Source organism: Alosa alosa, chromosome 12, assembly GCF_017589495.1.
Source record: "Alosa alosa isolate M-15738 ecotype Scorff River chromosome 12, AALO_Geno_1.1, whole genome shotgun sequence".
Classification (NCBI taxonomy): Eukaryota; Metazoa; Chordata; class Actinopteri; order Clupeiformes; family Clupeidae; genus Alosa; species Alosa alosa.
This window is the reverse complement of record NC_063200.1, coordinates 34,986,948-35,013,332: the sequence shown is the minus strand read 5'-3', so window position 1 is coordinate 35,013,332 and position 26,385 is coordinate 34,986,948. Positions and strand designations below refer to the sequence as shown.

Below are 26,385 nucleotides of genomic sequence, written 5' to 3'. Positions count from 1 at the left end.
CTCCATAGTGTCCCCTTACTGTATGTCTGAGTCTTGTGGTCACCATGCAATTTCACCCACATACACCAAAGTTGGTAGGTTTGTTAAACTACTTAAGGTGAACATGGGGCGTTTTTGCATCGTTTAACAAGCATCAGGAATATTCCGCCAAAGGAGTCACCATTTAGTTTGACCTAGGCATACCTCAATATAAAGTGATCTACTCAATCATTTGTGTTTTGTCATTACAATAAAATTCTTCTTCAAGTTATGGTGTGACAGACAGGTTTTTCATCTAATTTTGTTGGCCTCCTCAGCTGGCTGTAGGCTAATTGACAAAGATAAAGGAATCCGTCTGCATAGCCTACCTTGAATATATAACATTTGAGACTTTCCCTCATGTGGTAGGCTTAAATAACTTCAGTGCCATTTAATCAATTAATAATTAGTACTGTCATGCCAGTGAACAACAATGCAACCTATTTCTAGAAATAAAGAGAGATACTGTATCTTTCACAAATTAAAGGATGAAAGGGCCACATCATACAGGCATTTTGTAGACACCACATGAAAAGACTGCAATAACAGTTGCAACTGGCTAATTTTATTATGAATTTAACTTGCACATACAAGAAAGAACAACCATATTCTGCAGTCAGTCTGTGGACTCCCCTTTTACCCAGGCTTTGAATGATTTGTCTTCAACTGCGTTAGAAGTCAGAGGAGGTGGTTGACAAGTCTCCGCAAAGCGCTCCTGGGCTTTCCTCCACTTTTCATGGGTCTTGGTTGAAGACAAAGATGCATAATCCACAACCACAGACATAGAGGAGCCAAGTCCAGACTGAGCCTTCCGTACCTGTAGTTGGATCTAAGACACCACAGAAAGAATGATTAGATCTAAGAGCAGGGACGTGCACAGACATTTAAGGGGCCATTGCTCTTTCGGGAGGGGGTAAAGAATATTCTATAAATTACATATGGCTATTTTCATTACAGTAATATCATTTGGGTGTTTGCTATCTATTTGAGTTTTCTTTTTGGTTTAGACATTGTTCAGAGCTTAAAGCAAATATGTACCATAAGGTTATCAGACATTTTTTAAGATATAATCCTAGCCTATATCCAGGCCATTTTCAGAACTTAGCAGTCTGGCCCATGCCTGAGCCCTGTTACATTACTTATTTTGTGTGCATGATAGTCTAAATTTGTTGTCAGTTTTTAAGAGTAAGCTATCATAATAGCCTACTCAGATAATGGTTTACATATGCATATGCACTGCTAGTGATAACAGCCTTTGACACTTTTAGCACAGACCAGCCCAGGAGCCTTTTAGAGCCCATGTAGCTTAATGTCCCAAAACGGCAACAAGATTATTATAAAGAAAGTTCAACGTGTCCCAAAAACAGCTATCAATTAATCACCAAACGTTAGGAGCAACACCTTGCAAAAAAAGAAAAATGATAAAAATAGGCCTAGGCCTAATAATGGTTGGAATGGAAAGATGCAAGTTATGTTTTAAAAACAAATGCTCCCGTTACCCCGCAGAAGTTTCAAAGTAACATACACCCAGTCTAAGCCTAGGCTACTTCAGAACACCTAATCGACTGTCTGTAGTAGGCTACAACTTCGATTCAATAAAAAGATTTCTAAAGAAAAACGTCGCATCATTACTCCAGCCTGGATTCAAACTCAGGACTGCAGACCTGTTCTGGAAATACGTGCATTAACCCACTCGACTGTCAGAGAACGCTAGCTGCTTTGAGTAGGCCTATTGGGTAGGACTGTACATTGGTTGCTGTGGCACAGCCTTGAGTGACCGAATTCGTTTTCCTTTGTCATATAAATGCTGTCATTTTGTTAACATTACTGTTAAGGAGATGCTGTAGGAAAGGCTATATTTCAACCTCGTTAGTGTAGTAAAAAAAAAAATATTACTATTCACGAGGTTTCTGGGCAGCATATTTATGTTCTGTTTAGTGTTGTCACGATACCAAAATTATGACTTCGATACTACGGCGAAATCCTAAGATATCTGGAAAAGAAAGGACTCATACCTCCTCCAAGTGTATTGAGTCATTTGTGTTGAATTCGGTGCACTTTTGTAGTGTGCAGGTCAATTCTGGGTTCTAAACTTCCTACATAATTATTTTTATAGTCAGTAAAATAGTAGGCCTACTTTGTGTGATTAAGTCCTTTATTTTTTGTTATAGCTCATTTACATTGTGTTGTGTTTTGCCAATAAAGTAGCTTTAAATAGCCAAACTAGGCTAGATCAAGGTCAGTGTTGAAATTACTGCATGCAAATCACTGAATGCTATGCAGAGGGGCCTAATCTTTAGGCCATCTGATGTACAGTATAGGCTTTCCTAGGCCATCCCGTGTTCATGGGATTTCTTTGACAGTTGCAAAGGGAAAAATGTGAGAATAGTCTTCTTTGCGCCCAGTGTACAAGTACGACGTTCCAACCACTCAGGTCTTCGTGAGATAGGCCTACAACATTACCTGTTGCAATATGTCTGTGTGCATTCCTACGTCTATTTCTTTGATAACATGATCTGCTACCACGTAACAATAAGCCGCTATTATTATTAGGACTCAACACGCTTTGGTGGTATTATATGCTGTGGGCTTTAATTAGCGCATTTCGGGGAGCCTATCCTACATCTGGGTAATACTTATTGAACAAATTGCAGTCTACATGCCATGACAAATATTACCAGTAGTACTGACCGAACATGAAATAGATCGTTTACAAGTTATGGTATTGTTATTCTGGCGTGAACATTGCGATTTCATCACGTTAGCACCCTATGATTACAGCTAGTTATGTCTCGTCAAAATGATTACAGCTCGTTATGTCTCGTCAAAATTCATTGATGAAGGAAGGTTCGCTTTATCCCAGAGTACCATACTCATTTCACTTAGGCTAGACAAAAACAGAAGAGAAGAACTTGGCACTAACCATGCAGTCGTGTTTTCTATAGCATATTTGTTAACCTGTCGTTCTTTGAACAAAAATGTTGGGATATGTCTGCGAGGTGTTTAGCCAAGTTCCATGCGTAGCCTACTGCTTTTAAATGACTTTGAAACATATTTCACAAACGGGCCTCTGTGTACCTGATGGCTTGCCTTCACTATTCGCGATGTATCCGAAATAGTTGCAGATTTCACTTTTCACCTTTTGTTTTATCCACAAGGCCGAGGACGGTCGGCAAAGAACTACTGTATGTTGACGTTGGCTGCACACTCACTCACTCACTCACTCAGAGCTGCCTGCTTGACACGCCCACTTGCCTAGATGCGTGCAAGGAGCAGTGAGAGCAGCAGTTCACACAGACACAGAACGTTAATTTTAATAAAGTATCGATTCTAAAAACATCGGAAATCGTATCGTTTTTTGCGTGCAACACTAGTTCTGTTAGCAAGCAAACTTCTCATGACTGCCGACAAAGTAGCCTACTGCCAGCTGACGAAGCTCTCATTTTAAAACATTACTGAGAGACAGGCACTGTACAATCAAGAAATCCTACCACTGAATCCAAAACTATGTTTGACATTATGTACAAAGCTTATAGGCTACAATGGACTAGCATGTTGCAGGGGCTGCTAAAAACACCGACAAACAACACACTGAAAACTTCGGCCAATCACAGCCCTGGCTGTCGAACGCTCCGTCCGGTTCGACCGGGGAACGCCACAGCGGACTTATGCTGCCCCCAAGCGGCTGCAGTTGTACTTATATTTCTTGTTTTTATATGGGGTTGACGTCTGACATGCCTGACCTGCGTCTTTGACCGGAGGATGCAAGTAAACTTCACCGCAGTAGCCTAGCCTAAGCCAAAAGCCCTCTAGGACTAGGCCTACTTACCCACAACAAATTCATGCATCTGCCTCATCTGCTGGAGTAAGGATGAGGAAATATTTAATAAGTTAACTTTACAGGCTATGGGGGAACTATGCACCTTCTGCGGAGCTTCTGTGTCAACGCAACATTCTCCGACATCCAAAGTATGTCCACCAAGGATCTCGTTGCAACAAGCAGTCCCACATGGATTTGTTTACATCTGTAAAGCCCGCTCATCCGGGAGGGCACCAAGGGAACAAGGCATTAAGATCAATTTCCAAAAGATGATTTTATATTCCTCTTTTTAGTCAACTTTAGCATGGGTTCAAAAACTTATGAGCCTAACTGTATATATATATATATATTTCTTTAATATATTTTTTTAGTTGCTGTTAAAATGCCTACTAGCGCTGGAAATCGAAACACCTCACCACCAGCATATGTAACATGTTTAAAACTATTGCATGTTATGGGGGAAGACATTAAATTTCTTGAAGCATTTGGGAACACACTGAATGAACTTGAAAGCAGAGTTCCTCAACGTTACATTAGGTTACTTGCAAATGCCGTTGTCCTTGACCTGGCAGTGCATGGCAAGCCATTTTAACAAACCTTATGGCAAGACGCCTACACTGGAAAGCAATACTCAACCCTAGGTCCAAGTGACATTATGAGAACAGCACTTAGCATTCATTGCAAGCCTAACTCGACAGTTTCAATGGGGATGTTAGCTAAGGATGAATTCCGATCACAAGGGTCCTTGCGCTGTATTCCCGATTCCCTACGCACTGCACAGGGTGTAAAATTCACAGGGATATCTATTGTAAAAAGTTTTATTTTGAATGCACTGCTAGTCTTAGGTTATCATAAAGATGTTTGGATTCACGAGACGTGTCCATTCAAAACAGTGGAGTGTAGTTAGCTTGCTACTGTAGCTTGCTAACTTAAACATCAAATAGCTTACACAACATTTGATACGTGTTTTGGGATTACAATAAAGGCTTTTTTAGAATGTACAGTGTCTATTTCTCGCTTACTTTAACAAAATCCAATCCAAGCTTTTTAGCCAAACAAATGATGTTTGTCTGCAAATACAGATCAGCTAGCATACTGAAGTCCGGTGTCATCGAACTAACGGTGAAGGAGCGTAAAGCTGGAAGTAGGCTGGTGTGTATGTTATTTTCAGGAGCGGTACACAGGTACAGAGCCAAAGGACATCACCAGAATGTACGTCAGTTTTGAGCTTCATTGAGATTCGCCCGTATCACCATGACACTCATTCACACAGAGCACCTTACCTTACCTTACTATGCACAGAGAATCACAGGCTCAGTCCCTCATTGCAAGCGCCTCTGTTTGATTAATCACCACTATGTGGATACTGTTTTTAGAATTGATTTAGATTAAGTGTTAGTTAGTATAATTAGTATTTTAGTATATTTAGTATATTCTTTATCTTCTACTGTCCTTATTGCTTAGTTGTGTTTTTATATTATATACTTTAATTACTTTTTCTGCTGTTAAAGAATGTGTATGTGTTGTCTGTATGCTGCTGAGACCTTGAATTTCCCCTGGGGATCAATAAAGTATCTATCTATCTATCTATCTATCTATCGAACTGCCGTTATTCAATATGCTGAGGTAAACTCGGTTCGGTTTCTATCATCCCTTTAAAATTAATGGTATTGATATTTGCGAAGATCTAACTTTCTTAATGATGAATAATTGTATCATTGTATGGTTCTAGATAATGGCTGTTAGATGGTTGCGTCAGCTGAACCCAAGCTATCATTAAGAAAGTTAGATCTTCGCAAATATCAATACCATTAACTTTAAAGCGTTTAATCGTTAAACGGATATAGCGTTAAACGGATCACAACATGGAAAGATAGCCCCAGGGAAGCCCGAGGGGGGGGGGGGGGTGGCTTCCCTGGGGGACACAAGGCTCACGACCCAGGACAATGCAGTATCGACAACGAGTATTCAGTGCATCTGTGGCAAGATGTGTAAGAACCAGAGGTGTCTGAAAATTCACCAGTCAAAGTTGAGATGCAAGGAGCAGCAGAGAGCACCACAATGCGCAGATTCCCAATCTGGTGAGACAGAGGAGCAGGGTCAGGAAGCACCCCACAGTACCCAGAGCCTCCATATGCAGCAAACTGTGCCACCTTGAATACCATCACAGACAGTGCGGATCAGATGGCCTAAGGCCAGCCAGACAGCACAATGGCAGGGATTTGATGAGGATGTGGACCTGATGTTGTAATCAATAGCCAAGGGTGATGTGGAAATGAGACTGCAGAAATTGACAACTGCAGAAGCATTATGTTCCATATAGTATCAGAAGACTTATTACAACGGATTCCATTTCAGAGTCAGAACAGGACCGATAACATCGGACTGGTGCAGGTTTGAAGTTGGCATCATTACAGGCTGCACCATTTCAGTCATCCTGTTTGCCCTGGCAAAGAACATGTTGGTTAAATCTGCTGGTGCCCAAAAGATCTGGGATCCACAAGCCTTCATGGACGACCTGACGGTTACAAAAGAATCAATGCCTGGTCCTAGGTGGATTCTGAAGGGGCTTGAGAGTCTGATGAAGTGGGCCAGGATGTCTTTCAAGCCAGCAAAATCAAGATCTGTTGTGCTGAAGGGAAGAGTTATCGAGAAATCAATAGAGGACATCCAAATTCCCACCATCACAGAACACCCCATCAAAAGCCTTGGGAAAACATTTGATGCCACACTCAGGGACAAGGCAGCAATCAGAAACACCTGTAGGGAGTGTGAGCAATAGTTGAAAGAGGTTGACAGGACTGGCCTCCCAGGGCGGTTCAAAGCATGGATATACCAACACGGCATAGTACCAAGGATCCTCTGGCCACTGCTGCTCTGTGAATTCCCAATTTCTACGGTCACTGAATTGGAGAGGGTAGTCAGCCGGTTCCTGAGAAGATGGCTGGGACTACCGAGAAACATCAACAGCACTGCTCTGTATGGGAACAGCTGCAAACTGAGGCTCCCCCTCAAATCCATTGAGGAGGAGTTCAAAGTCTTGCGAGTAAGAGAAGTGCGGTTGCGCCACAAAGTGCTGGTGGGAGCTATCGCCAGGGAAAGAGCTGGCCTTGGAAGCCTGGAAGTTCCCAGATTTCACAAAGCACAAGGAAAGGAGCAAAGACAGTTGATCCAAGAGGAGATCAAAGCAGCAGTGGAAGATGAGAGGACGGGGAGAGCAGTAGCGATGAGACAACAAGGTGCCTGGACCAAATGGGAGCAAGTGATGGAGCGCAAGGTCACATGGAATGATCTCTGGAAGATGCATCCACACAGCATTAAGTTCCTCATCCAAGCTGTTTATGACATCCTTCCTAGTCCATCCAATTTGCACCGCTGGGGCCTCACAGAATGACCAGCCAGCCCCCTCTGTGGGAAAATTGGCATCCTGGAACACATCCTGAGCTGCTGCCCAAGAGCCTTCGCCGATGGCCGCTATCAGTGGCGGCATAACCAGGTCCTCCGGCTGATTGCTGAGGCAATCTGCAGCGACATCAGCATCTGCCAGAAGACGGGGGCAGTCAGGAACACCATCCACTTTGTCAAAGAGGGGGAAAAAGCAAAACAATATCAGAAGCTGATGGGGCTGCTCTTCACCGCACAGGACTGGAGGATGGAGGCAGACCTAGGCAAACGGCTGTGCTTCCCATCCCATATCAGACAGACGAGGTTGCGGCCAGACATCGTTCTGTGGTCTGACTCATCAAAGCAGGTCCTCATGCTCAAGCTCACCGTACCATGGGAGGAACGGATAAACGGAAGAGGGAGAAGTATGAGGAGCTGAAGGCCAGTTGCCAGAGCAGAAGCTGGAGAGCCAAGTGTTGGCCCGTGGAGATCGGTTGTCGAGGCTTTGCAGGCCAGTCACTATGCAAGGCATACACCGCACTCGGCTTAATGGGAGAGAGACTGCTAGTGAGACTGGTGCTAAGAGGTTGCTGCTAGGGCACAGGCCAGGGTTTGATCAGCCCTGGTCGGGTCGCATGAGTGAGGGTGTATGATGTTTGAAAAACCTGAAACACCCAAAGACCTCAGGTAACATCACTGATGATGTGTCCTAGCATTGAATCATGAATATGTATCTGAAAGAGTCAGAATTATCTTTTGAGAATACTAAAAAAAATAGATTTTTTGATCTTAATATAAGATTAATAACACTTGGTTAGATTTCATTTATTGCAATGTAGAAGCATAATCATGGTCTCAAATAAAAGGTAACACTCAATATGGAATAATTATACTAAAGTCTCCATTTTTGCATTTTTTTGTTGATTCAATAGGTGTGTATAAGATGGACTATACATCTGCACAATGTATATTGGATAAAACATGAATATTCTATTTCTTGTGGACATTGCAAGACCCAATATGATGCATCTATACATTGCTAAGGATATACATTATGGCAAGAAGGTAGGGAAGCACCAAAGGCAGAGGAAGGGGAGGGGGGCATTTTAGATTAAATTTAATTGAGACATAGTAACAGGGGTGATAGTAGAAAAAAATCCTGAGCCTAAACTTTTTTCCCTGGGAGGTAAGCGGGCCCCTAAGCCAAGATATATGCCCTGATTAATAGAATTGTCAAGCAGGATCCAGGGGTGTGCTCCCCTGGGAGAAGATTTTGATAAATAGTCCCTTAGATGATAGATTCTAGTGACTTTCGTGGATATAAATGGACATCATTCAGACATGAGATGAACAAACCCAATACAAACCTATATTACAGTAGCATCTTTGTGTAGAGCACCAGAGCACCTAGGACCCTGGGCCTGGTAGGCCTGTTCAAAAATTCATCCCTGCTTTTAACTAGTCACTTAGATAGATAGATAGATAGATACTTTATTAATCCCCAAGGGGAAATTCAAGGACTCAGTAGCAAATAGACTTTTCACACAACATGCACTTACAGCAGAAAAAGTACTAAATATACTTTAAAAACTAAATCAAATATCAAGTATCAACATACAGTGGGCAGTGCTTCACGTGGCATCACGCGACTTTAATTTGTATTTTTCCAGTGACGCTGCAACGACGCTGCAACAACCGGCAGAGGTCTCAAGTGAGCAGGGTGTCTCGTAAAAAGAAATGGAGCTGGAAAACCCTACACAGAAATAATTTAATAGCCAGAAATATGCCTGCCCTGCCCTAATAAAGAAATATTTGGTTAACGGCGAGTGAATCCCGTTTGCAGCCGTAGAGGAAACGCAGGACAAATTAAACATTCTGGTTTTCTCCGAGTGCAAACGATGATAGACAGACATCATTTGGACAAAATATAGAGCATATTAACCTCCGTTGCTCAGCCAAATGCCTTCCTGTTACGTCCTGTTATCACAGAGTTACAGGCGATAAACTATTTTTGATGGTCACAAGTTTACTTCATTAGTGTTTATTTTGATTATTAAAGAGTGTTTTTCATTTAAAGGCTTGACGTGCTTATTCAGAAGAGCATTTAGTGCTCTCCCCAATCCCAGACGTTCACATTGCATGTTTGTTTGTAATGGATGCAACCGCCAGATACGCTTTGTCATAGGCGCCGATACGTGGGTGCTCCGGCTCGGGCACCCACTGAAAACATCGAGCACCCACGTGTGCCAGCTTACAGTCCCGGCTAAATTTACATTCATTTAAAATCAAACATTGCAGTTTATGTTAAATTCAGCATCTCTCATAATGTGACTGGATATGTTGCTGTCAATTCCCTACTCCATCTACCAATGAGAGCGTCTCGTATGAAAATTCCTGACACTTCCCACCTGAAGAATTAACGCTGAGGCTTTGTCGGGTCTTCAGCCCCGAAAGTTTAAAATGTATATAGCCCTGAATATCATTTTAAAAGTAGTCTGACAAAGCTTATCGTTTTGTGACACAGCTAAACACTGGTACCTCATAGAACGCCTATAACATAGCCTAGGTGGTCGCGAACTCACAAAAAAAAGTAAAGCAGATAGAAAGAACTCCCCGCAAATCTAGCCTACAACACGCAGACAGCTTCATGCTAGGGGGAGAGAGTGCGCCACAAGACAGGTGCTTTTATGATTGTTGGCTTCTGATGGTATCTTGCTAATTCACTGAACTGCATTAGGTGACACAAATGGTATTGCCTTTATCTTATAAGTCCTTGTCTGAGCAACTACCAGGCCTATGGTTTTTAAAAGTTAGATGTTCCCTGACAAAGACATTCGAAAATTAAGAATGTTTATTGACTTTTAATTTACTATTAAAAAAATACTCATTTTTGCAAACTCCCTTCATTCAACCCTTGAAGACATCGCGGTCTGCGCGCTTATGTAGATCAAGCTGCACCATTTAATTTCTCAGAATTTAGGTCTACTAGGCCTACAATAACGTCATCACCAAATACATCTTTTATTTTTAGTTGATCAACCACAAAGAGTAGCATAGGCCTACTGTGCACAGTGCACTGACGACTGTAGCAGCCCAAGGTAACCAGTTGTTGTAAATGAGAGGCAACCCCTTGTTTCAGATAGCCTGGACAACATGTTACCTGGGTGTTGCCTACATTATTAATTAATGTTAGCCTACAATAGTTAATTGATTCGCGTAACATATTAGTTGGCTCAAAGAGTAGGGAATCACGATTTTAAGGCTTTTTCGCATAGGCTACTCAATGGTGCTATTTCACACGCATTATAGCGACCCCCACTCACCGGGGTTAGGTGGAAGGTGTTAATAGACGATTGGCGAGCCTACAGTGGACTAGGGCTGTCAAAATTGCTCAAAAAATGACGTCAATATCCCTCTAAAATAAAACACATGTATTCGAAAATATTGGAATATCTAGGCTATATTATTTGGCGCATTATGTCAGTGACGCCGCGATCATGTCATCTGTTTTAACTTTTTGTATGGTTATTGCTTGACAGGGGGATCCCAAGCAGCTTTCAGCCATAAGGCATTTCCTAATTCACCCTGATATTCAAAATGTTGAAACTATTTCGCATAGCCTATAAGCAGTTTAATTAAATGTAATGTTAGTTGTAAACAAACGGGCTACTTGGTGAGGCTTGGCCTCACAGATCTTCGTGCCTTAAATGGCAATACAAATCTTCACGATAGGCCTATTAACTGACCGCCCGATTCACATTGGCTGGGGGCAGGGGGGCCATCAGACATTTGTTCCCAAGGGTCTATGAATTGTTAATCCGCCCTGCCCCCAACTTAACGCCAACTTTCCACCTCTGAGACAGCTGAAAAGAAGTCTAGAGGACTCCTAACTCACTAAGACCTACTTATTGTAGGCTGCGCAAACCACAGGCCTTTTTTTGGGCAAGCCTGCAACGGAGGTTAGCTTTTTACTAACAGGATGCATCGTTCAACTAACCAACATGTAAGTTACGACTGTTTCCCAAAACTGTCGTGATTTACATAGTACTGTAAGTTTGGACCATGATAGTCCAAACTACAGAAGTTTGGAAACTAAGGTGGTTAATGATGTTTAGTAGCACGTGAACGGGCACCTGCACATACTTCTGTGGCGGATTATGCTTAAGCCGGCAGATGACAGCCGCCGTTGCACAGCAGTTACCAGTCCCCTGTCCAAGAGTTCGAATCTAGGTTAAGATTTTGACAACAATATTGACATTGTTGTTTACCTAAGTTTATGTTTTGTGCAGATCATATTATCAAAATCAGAATCAGCCTTCTTGGCTTGGTTTTATGTAAACTAACAAGGACCCCCCTCCATGAAAATCAAAGGCTACATATTCTCCGGCTGACTCAAAAAAGTCGCACCACCTTATTATTATCTGCAGGTGTGTGACTTTTACTTACGTGCACATGGCTGCAAATTGACTTTTAATTTATGTATTGTCTGCCTTGGGCATTTTAAAATATGGATGTATGGTGGTTAGAAGTGTAAATATCAATTAGAAACCTAAATATATTTATAATTATTAATTTGCAAACAAATAACTGGCGTCAGTGACGTCTTTGACATGAAGATACCTGGAACTATGCTTCTACTAGCATTCTATCACAGGTCGAGAGTTGTAGTTGTAACTACACAACTTTACGATAGTGGTTGCGAACGTTCGTTGCTACTATGGTTTTGGGAAACACTAACGTAGTGTAACGATGCATTGGACTATGTAAGTTCCAAATATGAATGTAATTCTGCGGCATAAAGCAGATGTATTTGTTTATTGTACTGTACTGTATAGCGTAGCCTCTACTGGCTCAATTATCACACCACTGTTTTGATTTGCGTAGTTGCGTTAACACAACACTGACAATAATGTAGACAGCAAATTTCGATTTCCGCTACCACCGTGTAGTCAAGCCTTAAGCCATACCCAAGTAGCCTAAATCGAGGTAAATCAAGCTTTTTCAGAAGGGGCGGCAGGCAGAGCGACTAAAGTGGCCATTTGAAAGCGATACCCACTGTAGTGTGCGTAAGGATGCTTAAGGATGATCAAGCAGGGCAGGGACTGATCCTGTAATTCAGAGTGCAGCTGAGGTTGATCGCTTCCTTGTTGTCCCTGTCAAGGGTGCCATGGTCGTGGACCCCTCAACAGACACAAGCAAGATGCAATATACAGTTGAAAGGGTGGGGATAGTAATATGGACATATAAGAGAATACTGTATAATGTAGACAAGATAATATAACAAAACTATGTCAGTGCAAGAATAGGTTGAGGTAAAAGGGTTACAGCCATTGGTCAAGTATTGAGTATAATGTATTAAGGTAACACTTTAGAATAACATGTGCTTATTAGGTATTAACAGTGCATAATAAGCAGTTAACAATTCATTACTAACAGTTAGTTAACTGTTGTTATCCTTTAATAACATTAACTAACTGTTAACATGCAGCTTGTAAGTGTTAATAAGCAGTCTTTTAAGTTACTTACAAGCATATTTGTTAACAGTTGTAAGTGTTAACAAGCAGCTTGTTAATGATTGTTAATGGTGTATAAGACAAAGAGGTGGATAACTAATACGCTTATAAGACCTTTCTTACCTATTTGTAGTAAATTTTGCAGCCCCCAATCTAAAGTGAGGACCATGTAGCCTATAGTTCCACAAGCCCAACCTTCTATCTCACTATATACTGTATCTATCTATCTAGCTTGATTTAGCTGTGAGAAATTCAAAGTTGCTGCAGTGAGCAGGAATTGAACCCCGGTCTCCTGCGTCAGAGAGTGCATCGCTACTTGTTGAGCTACACTACTGTTCCTGTACTGCTGATGAAAATGTTCATTTTGATTCTATATTCCGATGTTCTATATTATACTATGCTTTTTACAAATATGTTTCTGATGGAAAAGTGGTGTTTAATTAATGCAGCAACAGACCACGAATGTTCGCCTCTGTTCAAGGCAAACTGAAACATGTTTCAGATCGATCACGAACGTTCGCCTATGTTTGCAACTTTGAATCAGAGCTTTGAACGCACCCACTTATCGTCTTTAAGCATTTGGTTGCTAGGTAACCAAAGTATATACAAAGCTGGCATATCTTTAGACTGCTGACAAACTGTTTTATGCGTTCACTGAACAAATATTATGGAAATTAAACACCTTAACACACATTAAAAGGCTGCTTATTAACACTTACAAGCTGCATGTTAACAGTTAGTTAATGTTATTAAAGGATAACAACAGTTAACTAATGAATTGTTAACTGCTTATTATGCACTGTTAATACCTAATAAGCACATGTTATTCTAAAGCGTTACCGTTATTAAGCATCAAGTACAGTCCAGGAGGGAGGGAGGGGTTGTGCAAATCTGCTAATATAGAATGTAAACAGACTATGCAGGGGGAGGGAGGGGTTGTGAAAATGTGCTAATTAAGGTTTTGCACCTACGTCATAATGTCATGTGACCGTTTGTTTACAACTAGAGTGGTAGGCAAGAATGGTAGGCAAGGCACTGCAGAGAGTGGTAGGCAAACCTACAACAGTCGGGTTGCATAGGCTACACATAGTTACAAATAGCTTCAAAATTGGAATTTTAATATCAAATATTGACCGGGATGCCGACCACTTGTGTATGCCCTAACAGTTGGTTTTACAATAAGAAGCAAAAAGGCGACAAACGACTGTTTAGCCTACCTATCCTCGTGGTTGTGGAGGATGATCGTTAGCAGCTGTGAAGTCTTTTATTCTCAAGATGGCCTAATGGTGTAGCCTACTGTCTACGAAGACGTAGGCTAAAATACAACTATCTACAGTCATCCAAAAATGAATTGCCAGAGATAGGCTATGAAGGGAAAAAGTGCAACATTTTACACATGGCAAGATTTTTTTTTACAGTTTGTTCTAATTTGTCTCGTGAAATTCGTGCTTGTGGACATCAATCACCTATCTCCTGTCCTTCTATTTCACGTTATCATGAGTGTCATTTGATTATATAATCACAACAAATGTTAATAAATGAAAACAGAATAGGCTTATGTGCTATAGCCTACAGGTCAGTTAGGCTAACTCCCGTCTGTCAAAATAAACTGATTTGATCCTATGAATTGTTTAGCGATCACACACAACAACTTAACACAGCAACCTTTCTAATCATGTAAGAAATAAGCAGTTTATGAATTATCTTTACCCGTTTAATCAAGTCCACATGAATAAAATAACAGCATATTTAAAGGCTGAGCTAGCATAACAGCCTAATATAGCCGATGCTGCAATGAACTAGTAAAAAGGTTTCATACAATTAATGAACTTTATCACTCACATTCTGAGTTTTTCTGGGTGGTTATATATCCATGCAGATTGTCTTTGAATGAGTCATCGCTGTTATATGTTATAATATGTTACAGGATTCATGACTTTAACGTCATAATGCTACATGATGCTGACTGACGCTGCATGGCTATGTAGGCTACCGTTTTAACGTCTGCTGAGTCTACTGCCTACCAAAACCTGTCGCTGTTCAGTTCAAGTTAAATTATCAAATATTGTTTGATTTTGTGTCAACTTTCAGAGGGAAGACATGTTCATTTCTGGCCAAATTTCACAGCTTCTAAGAAAGTCTATCGCCTTAAATTGTAAACCGAAGTTTTGAACAGAGAAAAAAGTTAGGCTACCATAGGCTACATGCAGGTTCTCCCATAACGTTATCAATACAGATCAATGCACCAAATCAGGGCGATTTTAGCGAAATAACGTTCCTGTGACAGGCTAGCAAATATTGAACAATGGGATAACGTTTCATCGTCACCTTTATTGATGCCTGAAATGTTGACATTGCTGAAATACAGAGATGTAGCCTACTGAGAGGCAGCTGCAGACAACAATGTTCAATGGGTTCAACCATAGACTGTATATATAGAACTGGACAGTGTGGTTGCATTCAGCAGTGTTCTATGGAATTGATGCCGCCGAGGCGACGCCATCTTGGAAAATTTGCAACCAATTTGAAGTGCGGCTGCGCAGCAGAAGTTGAAGCATGCACAGTGAAGAGGAGTCGCGGTCAGGCACGCCCACTCAGTTGCCACTCAGCGAGTTAAACACGCCCCTTGTCAAGTGAAACCCGCCCCCTTCTCCTTTCCACAACGCAGATCGACCAGATGCTCTGAGATCGACTCGGAAGGCTAGCTGGCTGGATGAATTTTGTGGCTGTGAGTTAAACAGTACAATCAACAATCGGTTTGTTCTTGTCTGGTAAGTGTTGCGTATCAACTGAAAAGTTTTTTTTTGTCTATTGTTGTTCTTAAATACGTCTAAGAGAGCTTATTATGTTGATTATAGACTGTGACAATTTAGTATGGTGAATACTAATGAGCTAACAACAGAGATACGGACAGCGAATTACATGCTAACGTTAGCAGCTACATTAACGCTACCGCCAACGGGAGGCTAAGTTAGTCGCTGAAGTGAAGATTAGCACACAGCTCCCGTAACAGTCGATGCATGATATACTTGGTTTTATTAGTTGTTGCTGTTTTCAAATATCTCAATCTTAATGTATGCAACGTGGAGTAACCATTGACTGTACATGGGGATTAATAACACTAGACAGTCAGTACAGTCAGTATATGATGTGATAAAGCAACGGTATGATGTGATAAAGCAACACAAGTTAACGTTAACGTAATGTGAAGCATGGACCTCATCAACCCGTCATGTTAATGTAACTACTAGCCAGTTTGCCAGCGTTGCATTTTTTCTAACGTTAACGACAGACACCTCTGTTAGAGCTACTTCTGTGATGGTAGGTCGGTAGCATAGACTGTAAAAAATAGGTCGGTAGTTGTAGAGCGCATAAGTGAATGATCGATAAATGAAACGCCTGCATTAAACACTACGCCAAGAACCAGTCACTTCCCAGGGATATCGGTGAACATTTGAGAAAGACCTTAGTTTGTCATCTAACGTCCATGATCAGTCATACTGATAACGTTATTTTTCAAGCTGACGCAAGTTAATAACATTCCCACCGCATATTTAAATGTGTAGTTAACATTAGGTAGGCTGTGAAGTTTATTGCACACATATATTTAATTAATTGGTATTACTAGTGGTGTTGAGTGCCTGATTAGATGCTTTGTAATGTTGTAAAATTGTCTGACTAACTTTATTGTAACTTTCCTTTTTGCAGGTAAGATGGCTGAATGTACTGGAGGTGGCGGCAAGGTGGTCTCCATGGTCTACATTAGTCTGCAAGCAAGGGAATGCCTACGTGAAGTGGTTTGGCTGGGGTAGTCTGAGGTGGCATGTCCTCCTTTCTCCAAGTCCACTGACATCCATCTCCCTGACATCACCCACCGTCACTGGATCAACCTGAAGCCCCTTATAAATGGGACATGGCACAGCACCACTACGTTCTGAAAACACATGACTTTCAATAACTTGCGTGGCACCAAGAAAGGTCTGCCGCTGCTCTGAACCTTCTGTTAATGTGACATCATTCATACTTGAGACTGTTCTATTTTCTTTATTGATGTCACCCAAACTTCAACTTTCTGTATGCCCCTGAACTCACACAAATTGTAAATTGCAATGCGCCATTTAACCAGTGGTGTAGTCTAGTTAGTTAGTTGCAGTGGTGGGTATACTGTGAGCAACCCCAAATGTTATTGAATACGATCCTTGCCTATTTTAAATGGGTATACTGAGATGATGCTTTTAAATGGGTTTACTGTGTAGTCCTGTGTATCAATAGACTATACCATATTAAGGTATTTATATTTATACTTAAATACCATATTGGTATTTAAGTCAGAGGCCATTGCTTAGTATTTAACTGTAGTCTACACAAAGATGTAGACGTTACAAGAATATTAATATCAGAATAACTGTTGGTTGATACTAAATCAATATTGAATGTTTTTTTTTTTTTTTTTTTTTTTTTTGTGCGATATATCATTCAGAATGTTGCAACATGACTGGTCTTCAATCAGCCAAAGAGGACACATCGTAACTCCTCTCCTAGTTACTCTCCATTGGCTCTCTACAGTAGCCAGAATTAAATTTAAATCTCTCACTTTGACCTATAGGACACTGACTGGATCTGCTCCTTGTTATTTTAATTCAATGATCAAGATATACATCCCCAACCTACCACCGCGGTCTTCTGATGAGCGCCTGTTGTGTCGACCAGTCTTAAACGCTAGGTCAAATTCAAGACTCTTTTCCTCAGTGGTTCCATGTTGGTGGAATGAGTTGCCCAGTGCTCTTCGTTCTTGTGATAGTTTTTGGTCTTTTAAGCACTTCTTATACATTATGGTTTGTATGCAGTAGTACTGTTTTATTTTCATTATAGGCTGTTGATTAATTTGACATTTGTTTATTATTGATATTCTCCTTAATGTAGTCTTACCATGTTATTGTTATTATATTATTGATTGAATGGGCATTATTATTTATTATTGCTTTCCCCCCTCATTTTCATTGTTTATTTCATTAGGCTATTGATTGATCCCTGTTTTAAGTATTATATTGTTTTGTATTTGTTAAAGGTAACCATAACCATCATCATAATGTGGTATTTTCTTATGCACTTGAAACAAAGAATAAAAATGTTTCTTTAAACGTAGTACCACTTTAAACACATCACACACTGAACAGCAAAGTAGCTTCCTGATTATGTGTAAAATGTTTACAGAGTATCCTGATGTAGTAGGTCCATGTTCTCATACTTTTACAGCTGACATGAAGGCTGCAATATTACATTTTTGATTTATAATGGAGCACTCTCTCTGGTAATGGAGCACCCTCTCTGACTAGCAAGCCTGTGGTAGAGGCATACGATTACAGACATATTGAGAGAGCCTATCCATGAGTTGTCACAGTTTTCAATTTAGGCGTATTATTTTGAAATGATGCTTCACGGGAGGATTACACATCACTGGCAAGACCTGATCAAATCATACCAATGCAAAATGCTTCTCCAGCAGTGCAATCGCAGGTAACAACGATACCTTAACGCATTTTCAGATACCGCTGTTCTGAGCATACTAAGCATTTGTAACTTTGAATCCCTCCTCACGTTAAGCTATGGTCCAATAATGTGTTCACTAAAACACAAGTAACGTTATTTGTCGGGCTGATTCATAAATGGGCATACCGAGGTTGTTGACCTAGCAGGCTAGGTGGCGTTTATTGCCATTCGCAAAACTAAGCAAGAGTTAACGTTAATGAAACTTAACATCGCCTTCTCCAGTGACATAAGTGTATTCAAATGAAGTTGCAACGATGATGGCGGCAATCACTGGTTACGTTAAACCATTTGAAACAAGTAGGACTGTAAATGATGGTGACTATGGCTAACGTCACTTCAATATAGCAGAGCCCTTTTACTTTACCTATCAACTGGCTAATGCTAGCATGATGTAGCATGCTATGAGCTAATATACTTAGCATCTCTGAAAAGAACAGCACATATCTTTTTTTCACAAAGAATCTGTCACAACTAACAACGATGTCTCTTACAAACAACTACACAATGTATGACTATCAATTTTGTATTTAGTCAGACTGTGATAAGATATAGCCTAATGATAATAACAGCAACACTTATTTAGGTTAGATTATGTGTCGAAATCAGGTGTCGTTAAAATAAGTGAGCGATGGCGTGGTAGTGTCTGCAGCCTAGGCGTTAAAACATAATGGACAAAGCGTCGTGGTCTGCAGCCAGCCAGCTGTCAATCATAGGTGTAAACATGCCCTTTTTAGATTTGTTAATATAACATAAAAAAAAATAATTTCAGCGAGAAAAGAAAAATTGTGTGTATTGAAGCATCTTGAAAACTATTTTTTCGAATAAAAAGTTGTAGATACAAAAATAGTTTTAGGTGAGAAAAGTGACACGGAAAGTTGGCTACTTGGCCATTGAAATACATGGGGATGGGCGGAGTTACACATTGTACTGCAACCAGCCACCAGGGGGCTCTGGACTAGCGCTCACATCACTCTTAACAGACGGCACACTGTCCAGTTCTATATATACAGTCTATGGGTTCAACTTGTCCCTTGCCTACCAGGTGGATGTAAACAAAGCTATAGAACCTAGAATACGTCACATGAAAAACGTTAATATAGCATGTAAACAGACTATGCAGAGAGGTCCATCTCTCCTCTACCCTTAAGTGAAGCGTTGAACAGTTCAATGGCCCTGGGGACAAATGACTTCCTCAGTCTCAGTTGTGCATGACATTGAGCAAAGTCTCCAGCTGATAAGGCTCTTCTGCTTAACAATAGTGCTATGGAGTGGATGACATTCATTGTCCAATATGCTGATCAGTTTGTTCAGGGTCCTTTTGTCTGAAGTTGAAGTGATGCACTCCAGTTCGGCTCCCACGACAGAGCCAGCTTTCCTTACCAGCCTATTTAGTCGCCCGGCATCCTTCTTCTTTGGGCTTCCTCCCCAGCCTACCACAGCATAGAAGATGACGCTGGCAACAACAGACTGGTAAAACATCCTGAGGAGCTTACTGCAGACATTGAAGGACCGCAGCCTCCTCAGCAAGTACAGCCTGCTCTGCCCTTTCTTGTAGAGTGCTTGACTGACCAGTGCAGTTTATTGTCCAGTTGTAAGCCCAGATACTTGTAGGTGTTTACCACCTCCACATTGACCCCATCAATGGAGACTGGTAGCAGAGCGGGCTTTGACCTGCGGAAATTCACCACCATCTCCTTGGTCTTTGAAGTGTTGAGTTGAAGGTGGTTGAGTTTGCACCATTGCACAAAGTCCTCCACCAGGCTCCTGTACTCCTCCTCTTGTTCGTCCCTGATACACTCCAAAATTGCAGTATCATCAGAGAACTTCTGCATGTGGCATGACTCGGTGTTGTAACAGAAGTCAGATGTGTAGAGGGTAAACAGGACTGGTGAGAGCACAGTTCCCTGTGGAGCTCCAGTGCTCCTGATCACAGTGTCAGAGAGACAGTTCTTCCGTCTCACAAACTGTGGCCGCTCGGTCAGGTAATGTAAAGGTAAGGTAAAGGTAACCTGTGATCCAGGATCCCAGGTGAGCGTCCACACCCATCTGCAAGAGCTTGTCTCTCAGTCTGAGGGGTTGGATGGTGTTAAAAGCACTTCGGCGAAACCGAAACCTAAGGCAGAGCGAACCAAGCATGGCTGAAGCTGCCCCGTTAAAATCACCTTCTGGCCTTAAGGCCGACGTTTGGAAACACTTCGGTTTTAGAAGTTACGCAGATAGAGAGGAACTGGATAAAAGAAATGCAATCTGCAAACTGTGTCAAATTTAGGTAAAATATAGTGGCAATACCACAAATCTCCGAAACCACTTATCCAGGCACCACAGAGTTTTAGCTAGAAAATGCATTTGTGGTTAAATTTCCTTCTCATTCTCAACGTGCCTTGAGCCTTACTGAGGCAGTTGGCATCTTTGTTAGCAAAGACATACGCCCGTACAGCGTTGTGGAAAACGGTGGCTTCCGACTTCTCGTTAAGAGACTGGAACCACGATATGTTCTGCCTACTTCTTAAACACTTAAGTTTAAACTGTTATCCCAAAATGTGCGCTGAAGCAAAAGACAACCTCGCAAATTCCCTAAGGTCTGCTGAAAGAGTGGCTTTGACGTGTGATTGTTGGACGTCGAGAAACACTGTCATATCTCACCATCACGTCTCACTATATTGATGATGAATGGAGGCTAGTGTCTAACGTGCTTCAGACGAAAGCTGTTGAAATGAGCCACACCGCTAGCAATCTTGCTGATCTGCTAACCAAAGCGATACAAGAGTGGGAAATATCTGACAAAGACCCTGCAATTGTCACAAATAATGCTGTGAACATTGTCAGGGCTGTACAGCTGATGGGCCATTTCCACATGGGGTGTTTTGCGCACCTTATCAACTTGGCTTCACAAGCAGATCTAAAAACTACAGCTGTCACGCGTTTACTGGGGCGAGTAAGGCGAATTGTCTCATTTTTTCACAGCAAGTGCTAGAACAGAAGCAAATACTTCTTCAGTTGCCACAACATACACTCGTGATGGATGTCATTACTCGATGGAACAGCTCCCTAGAGATGCTGGAACAGTTCTTAGAACAGCAACCAGCCATCTCTGCAGCGCTGCTATCATCTGACGTGCGCAGAAAGGAAAGTGACATCTGCACCTTGACAGAGACGGACATAACCACAGCAGAGGACGTGGTGAAAAATCTAGGGCCAATGAAGACAGCCACGCTAGCTATGTCTGAAAAGGCTTCTCCAACTATGTCCATGGTTGCACCACTGCAGTCCCAGCTTTTGATTCAGATGAGATGTACTGCTGAAGACTCTTCTGTGATTAAGGAGCTCAAAACAGTGATTTACAACAACTTGACTCCAAGGTATGCTCATTTAACATGCATATCTAGTAGCACTGAGTTGCAATGTTTTAAAACAAATACATGGAGTTTTACTTAAAACACACTTCTCTCTGGCATGTCAATGATTGATTAATTGACAGTTTCTTACCCAGAGCAACCATTTAACCTGTAATTTTAGACTGTACAATTATATAACAGTGTGTGTGCGTGTTTGCATGACTGTCTGTTCCATCTGTATGCTTTAACTTTAGGCCTAGTACTTTGGTTTAGTTACACATCCATACAATATGCATTCATACAATATATGTACAAGTGATATTTATTCCTCTATTTAGATATGAAGCCCTGAAGGATAACCTGTGGCTGGCATCATAATTGGATCCACGACTCTACCATTCCTGTCTGATGAGGCATGGGCTGCTGTATTCTTCAAATTGACCTCTGAAGCTGCTCATCTGAATCAATCAACTGATGTAAGTTTGCAGAAATATGTACATTTGAATATTTAGACTTGCTATCTTTATTGTGTTGGAAAAGCAAATCAATTGAATTCCCTCAAGGTTCCCTCACTGCCAACAATCCATCTCCTGGTCTTAGCCCGATCTTTATACATAGGGTTATTAAGAGCCTTGGTGGCCTCAAAGTCACTGTTCTGTTTCCAACACAAAGAGTATGTATGTACAGACCATTATCACAGACAGTAATATGGTTATAGTATTTAGTTTGTATCCAAAGCAATATCAATATTTGAATTACAATAACAACTAGAATTGCGGTTCCGAGGAACTGCAAGAGTGGGTTTAATCAGGGGCATGGAACTCGGCCTCATCCAAGGAATCCAACGGTACCTCATTTATGAAAATCGAGCACACGGATCAAAAGTTATCTGCATTAACGCAACATCCAATAAGCTAAAACGCATAAATAACGTGGTTGCTATGCTGGTTGCTAGGGCAATCATGCTGGTTGCTATGGTGGTTGCTAGGTTAGAAGGCCAGTGCCTCCTGAGAGGCCTGAAGGGTCAGTTCTGAGGTTGTTGGCCGCTGGAACCGAAAAATGGACTGCATTTTCTTAAAAGACAATGTGACTAGTTTGCACAGAAATGTACGATTTTTCCCACCCTCATCGACCTTGTCATAAAACTTCCTTGTCATGATCACACGACGCCTCCTTGCTGCTTTGTCGTCTACATTAGCCTTTCTCAAACTTCTTTGACCTGAGGCCCAGTCAAGGCATACTTTGGGGTCATAGGGCCCACCTACATGAACCCACCCCCTCCTCCCACCCCCCCCCCCCATCAAATTGTAATGATATCACAATTATTCTTATTTTTTTACTATATTGCTATACATGCACTTCAAAACAGTCAATGTTTAAAGTGCTAAGATTGTTCACAAAAGTTTGTGAAAGCATGCACATCAGAGTACTACTTTACTAATGTAAAATATAATTAGGCCTACACTAGTTTCATTGTTTTTGCATTGTTGCATGATGCTTGCATGAGAAATACTTCTCAAAACAACAGCAATTATATGGGTGCCGTTGTTTTGGGATGTTTCCCTCATGCAAGCATCATACACTGATAGAGTATATATATGCTATTTAATTACATTTCATTTGAATGCCTGAATGTAAGAATTCAGGAAACACAATACCAGCTTTTAACATTTCTGTTGTTTACTAGTTTATGTAAATCACATAACACATGAACTGTTTACATACTACTGATAGCCCATTACTGTACACAATAATACTGTGCCCATTCATTAACATATATTAAACATCAGGCGTCTTGTTTACACATTTAAACCATATTTGCACTTCGAATTTCGACACCAAATTGTAGTAACTACATCTACGAAGACTACGGAAGATAACCATGTAGTCTGTTCAAAGATTACGTCGATTTTATGAGAACGCCAGCCCTCAGAAAAGCAGTAACTATTCATTCATTCACTTCCTTTTTTCTAGCTCGCAAAAAAAGGGCTGTTCTGTTTACACAATAAAACCATATTACACTTCTCAATTTCGCCTCCAAATTGCAGTAACTACATCTACTTAAGTCTAAAGTAAGATAACCATGTAGTCTGTTTAAAGATAAGATACATTTTGACAGAACTACAGACCTCGTAAAAGTAGTACCTAAAATGACTCCATTCACTTCATTGCAAAATCGCGGTTGGTCTGTTTACACTTTAAAACCATACTAACAATTTACATTTCGACTCCACATCGCTGTAACACCATACCAAGGGTCTTAAGAAGTGAGTCAATTTGGCTGATTACGTTAACGCATTTCCAGGGCTTGTCAGCTCAAAAAAGCAGTGGCTATTGCTAACGATTCATTTTCAATGCCTAGCATGTTAGCTAACATTAGTAGGTTGCATATGACAACAGCAAATAGCTAACGCTATTTAGCCTAACTTACTTATTGTTGACGTTGACCCGACACGTTCATAAGTAAGACCATAGACTGATAAGGACGTCCATCAAACTAAAAGGGTTCGTTCTTCGATGTCTTCAAATTCGTTCGAATTCCGTGTGTAGAACTATCCTGTGTATCTTTCGTGCTGCTATCCTGTTGCCTCTTCCCTGCTGTTCCGGCAACAAGGTTTCACGCGAGATTTACGCCACATCCCAGAGAGTTGTGTTTTCCCAAGATGGCGCCCGTCTGTATATGTGAACCAAAGATTGTTAAGGCGGAGCAAGATGTTTCATCAGGAGCCACTTCCGGGAACCCGGATCGCACGAGGGGGGGGGTCAAAATCCCCCTTTATGCAGAGCAGAGGCAGCGACTGCTCCATTGAAGTCTATAGGCATAGCTCAGAATTTCACCACATATGCTAAGGTCTTGGTTCTATAGAGTTTGCCTTAACAATCTTTGTGTGAACCAAAGATTGTTAAGGCGGAGCAAGATATTTCATCAGGAGCCACTTCCGGGAACCCGGATCGCACGAGGGGGGGTCAAAATCCCCCTTTATGCAGAGCAGAGGCAGCGACTGCTCCATTGAAGTCTATGGGTATAGCTCAGAATTTTACCACATATGCTAAGGTCTTGGTTCTATAGAGTTAAGAATGTGAATTTTGGGCACATTTTCATGATCCTCAAACCCTTCTGAACGTTTCAGGTACATTTTTAGCATTTTTGTGCATTCCAGTCTGGAGAAAATCGACTTTATATCAGGTGTGCGCCGGTTATTTATGCCGCTGCTGTTGGCCGGTTGCAACGTACGCTTATCAATACGTCATCGACACGCCTCTTTATGCAGACAGGATTCGATCCCCATTTCGCGCCCCTAGACATGAACTACAACGAAGTATCTTGCTCCGCCTTAACAATCTTTGTGTGAACGAGACGTGAACGGTACTGTTTTTCTTTTTAATAAACTGCCTGTAGACTTACACAGTTCTCAATGCTTCGGTTTACATGTAGATACCCTCATTATGCTACGGTGTAAGTGTGTTGCTATTTGGAGCCTTGGTAGCGATTTATTTTAACTCTAATCACAGCACAGCACCCAGAATGCATTGCAACACACCGTCATGAAGGGACTCATCGTTAGGTCGGCTTTAAATAACATATAGAACCTATAGTAGCTTAACGTTGTCTGTAAGCTCCACAGATCGTGGCAAGACAATTTAATTAATTGTGGACTTCTTGCCGGGCAATGATGAGTAACTTAACATGAATGGTAGTACTGCGTGGATGTGCTTAATATCTGTGTGAATGTGTGTTATAATCTATACAACTGTACACATGACTAGGTTTGAATGGAGCTAGCTGGGCATTGAACTGGGCTGAATGGATTGGGAAAATACTTTTTTTTTTTTTTAATGACCTATATGAACATGGTTTGGCTTTAAAAAAAGAAGAAGCGCTGTCTCATCTTTTTTTACATGACCTTTACAACTGGTGCTGGCAAGGCATTGAACTGGGCTTCATTCGAGGATTCCAACGGTACCTCATTTATGAAAATCGGACATACGGGTCAAAACTTGATCTGCGCTTCATTCATTTCAATGGACATCGCGCTTACACTTTCTACATAAAGTTTGTATATTTACACTTGAATTCGTCCACAGCATTTATATCACAGCTACCCTATGATCTACCAATGGTAATAACGGTTGCCTGATATCAATTTAGTATTTTTTAATTTGGAGGTCTCGTTTTGGAGGGTATGTTTTACATTCATTCCTATGGGAAACGGTCGCGGGTTACACTTTCAACATAAAGTTTGTATATTTACACTTCGAGTTTCGTCACAGCATTTATTACATTACATTACATTACATTTGGCTGACGCTTTTTAACCAAAGCGACTAACAACATGGTAAACAGTAAGTTTTAGAACAATTCTCACAATTTTAGGACAGTTTAAAAGAACATTAGAGTACAGTAAGAATAAGTCGCCGGTGAGTGCTGTTTTTAACAGTTACTTGTCAGTTTAAAACGGCTGGTGAGTGCTAGGATCAGTAAGACTTGTTGTAAGTGTTGCTATGAGAGTAGATGTTCTCTAAAGAGCTGGGTCTTCAGGAGTTTTTGAAAGTGGGAAAAGGATGTCCCTGCCCTTGTAGGAACTGGAAGTGTGTTCCACCAACGAGGAACAACAGATGAGAAAAGTTTGGATTGGCTTGAGCGTGCACGGTGGTAGAGCTAGGCGCCGATTCGATCAGAGGAGCCGCGCTGGTCTGGAGGTAGTGTAAGTCTGTAAGAGGGCATTCAAGTAGGTGGGAGCAGAACCGAGACTACTTTGTAGGC

At 41.2% G+C, this 26,385-nt stretch overlaps 1 protein-coding gene across 1 annotated transcript in view; it reads right to left on the bottom strand.

Annotated features, from left to right (window-relative positions):
- Positions 1 to 561: 561 nt before the first annotated feature.
- The window catches only part of aggf1 (angiogenic factor with G patch and FHA domains 1), a 123,358-nt gene continuing 97,534 nt past the window's right edge, over positions 562 to 26,385 (bottom strand). The window contains exon 15 of the mRNA XM_048258804.1: positions 562 to 847. Coding sequence (XP_048114761.1) covers positions 635 to 847 — 213 coding nt within the window. The 3' untranslated portion in view covers positions 562 to 634. The remainder of the gene's footprint in view (positions 848 to 26,385) is intronic.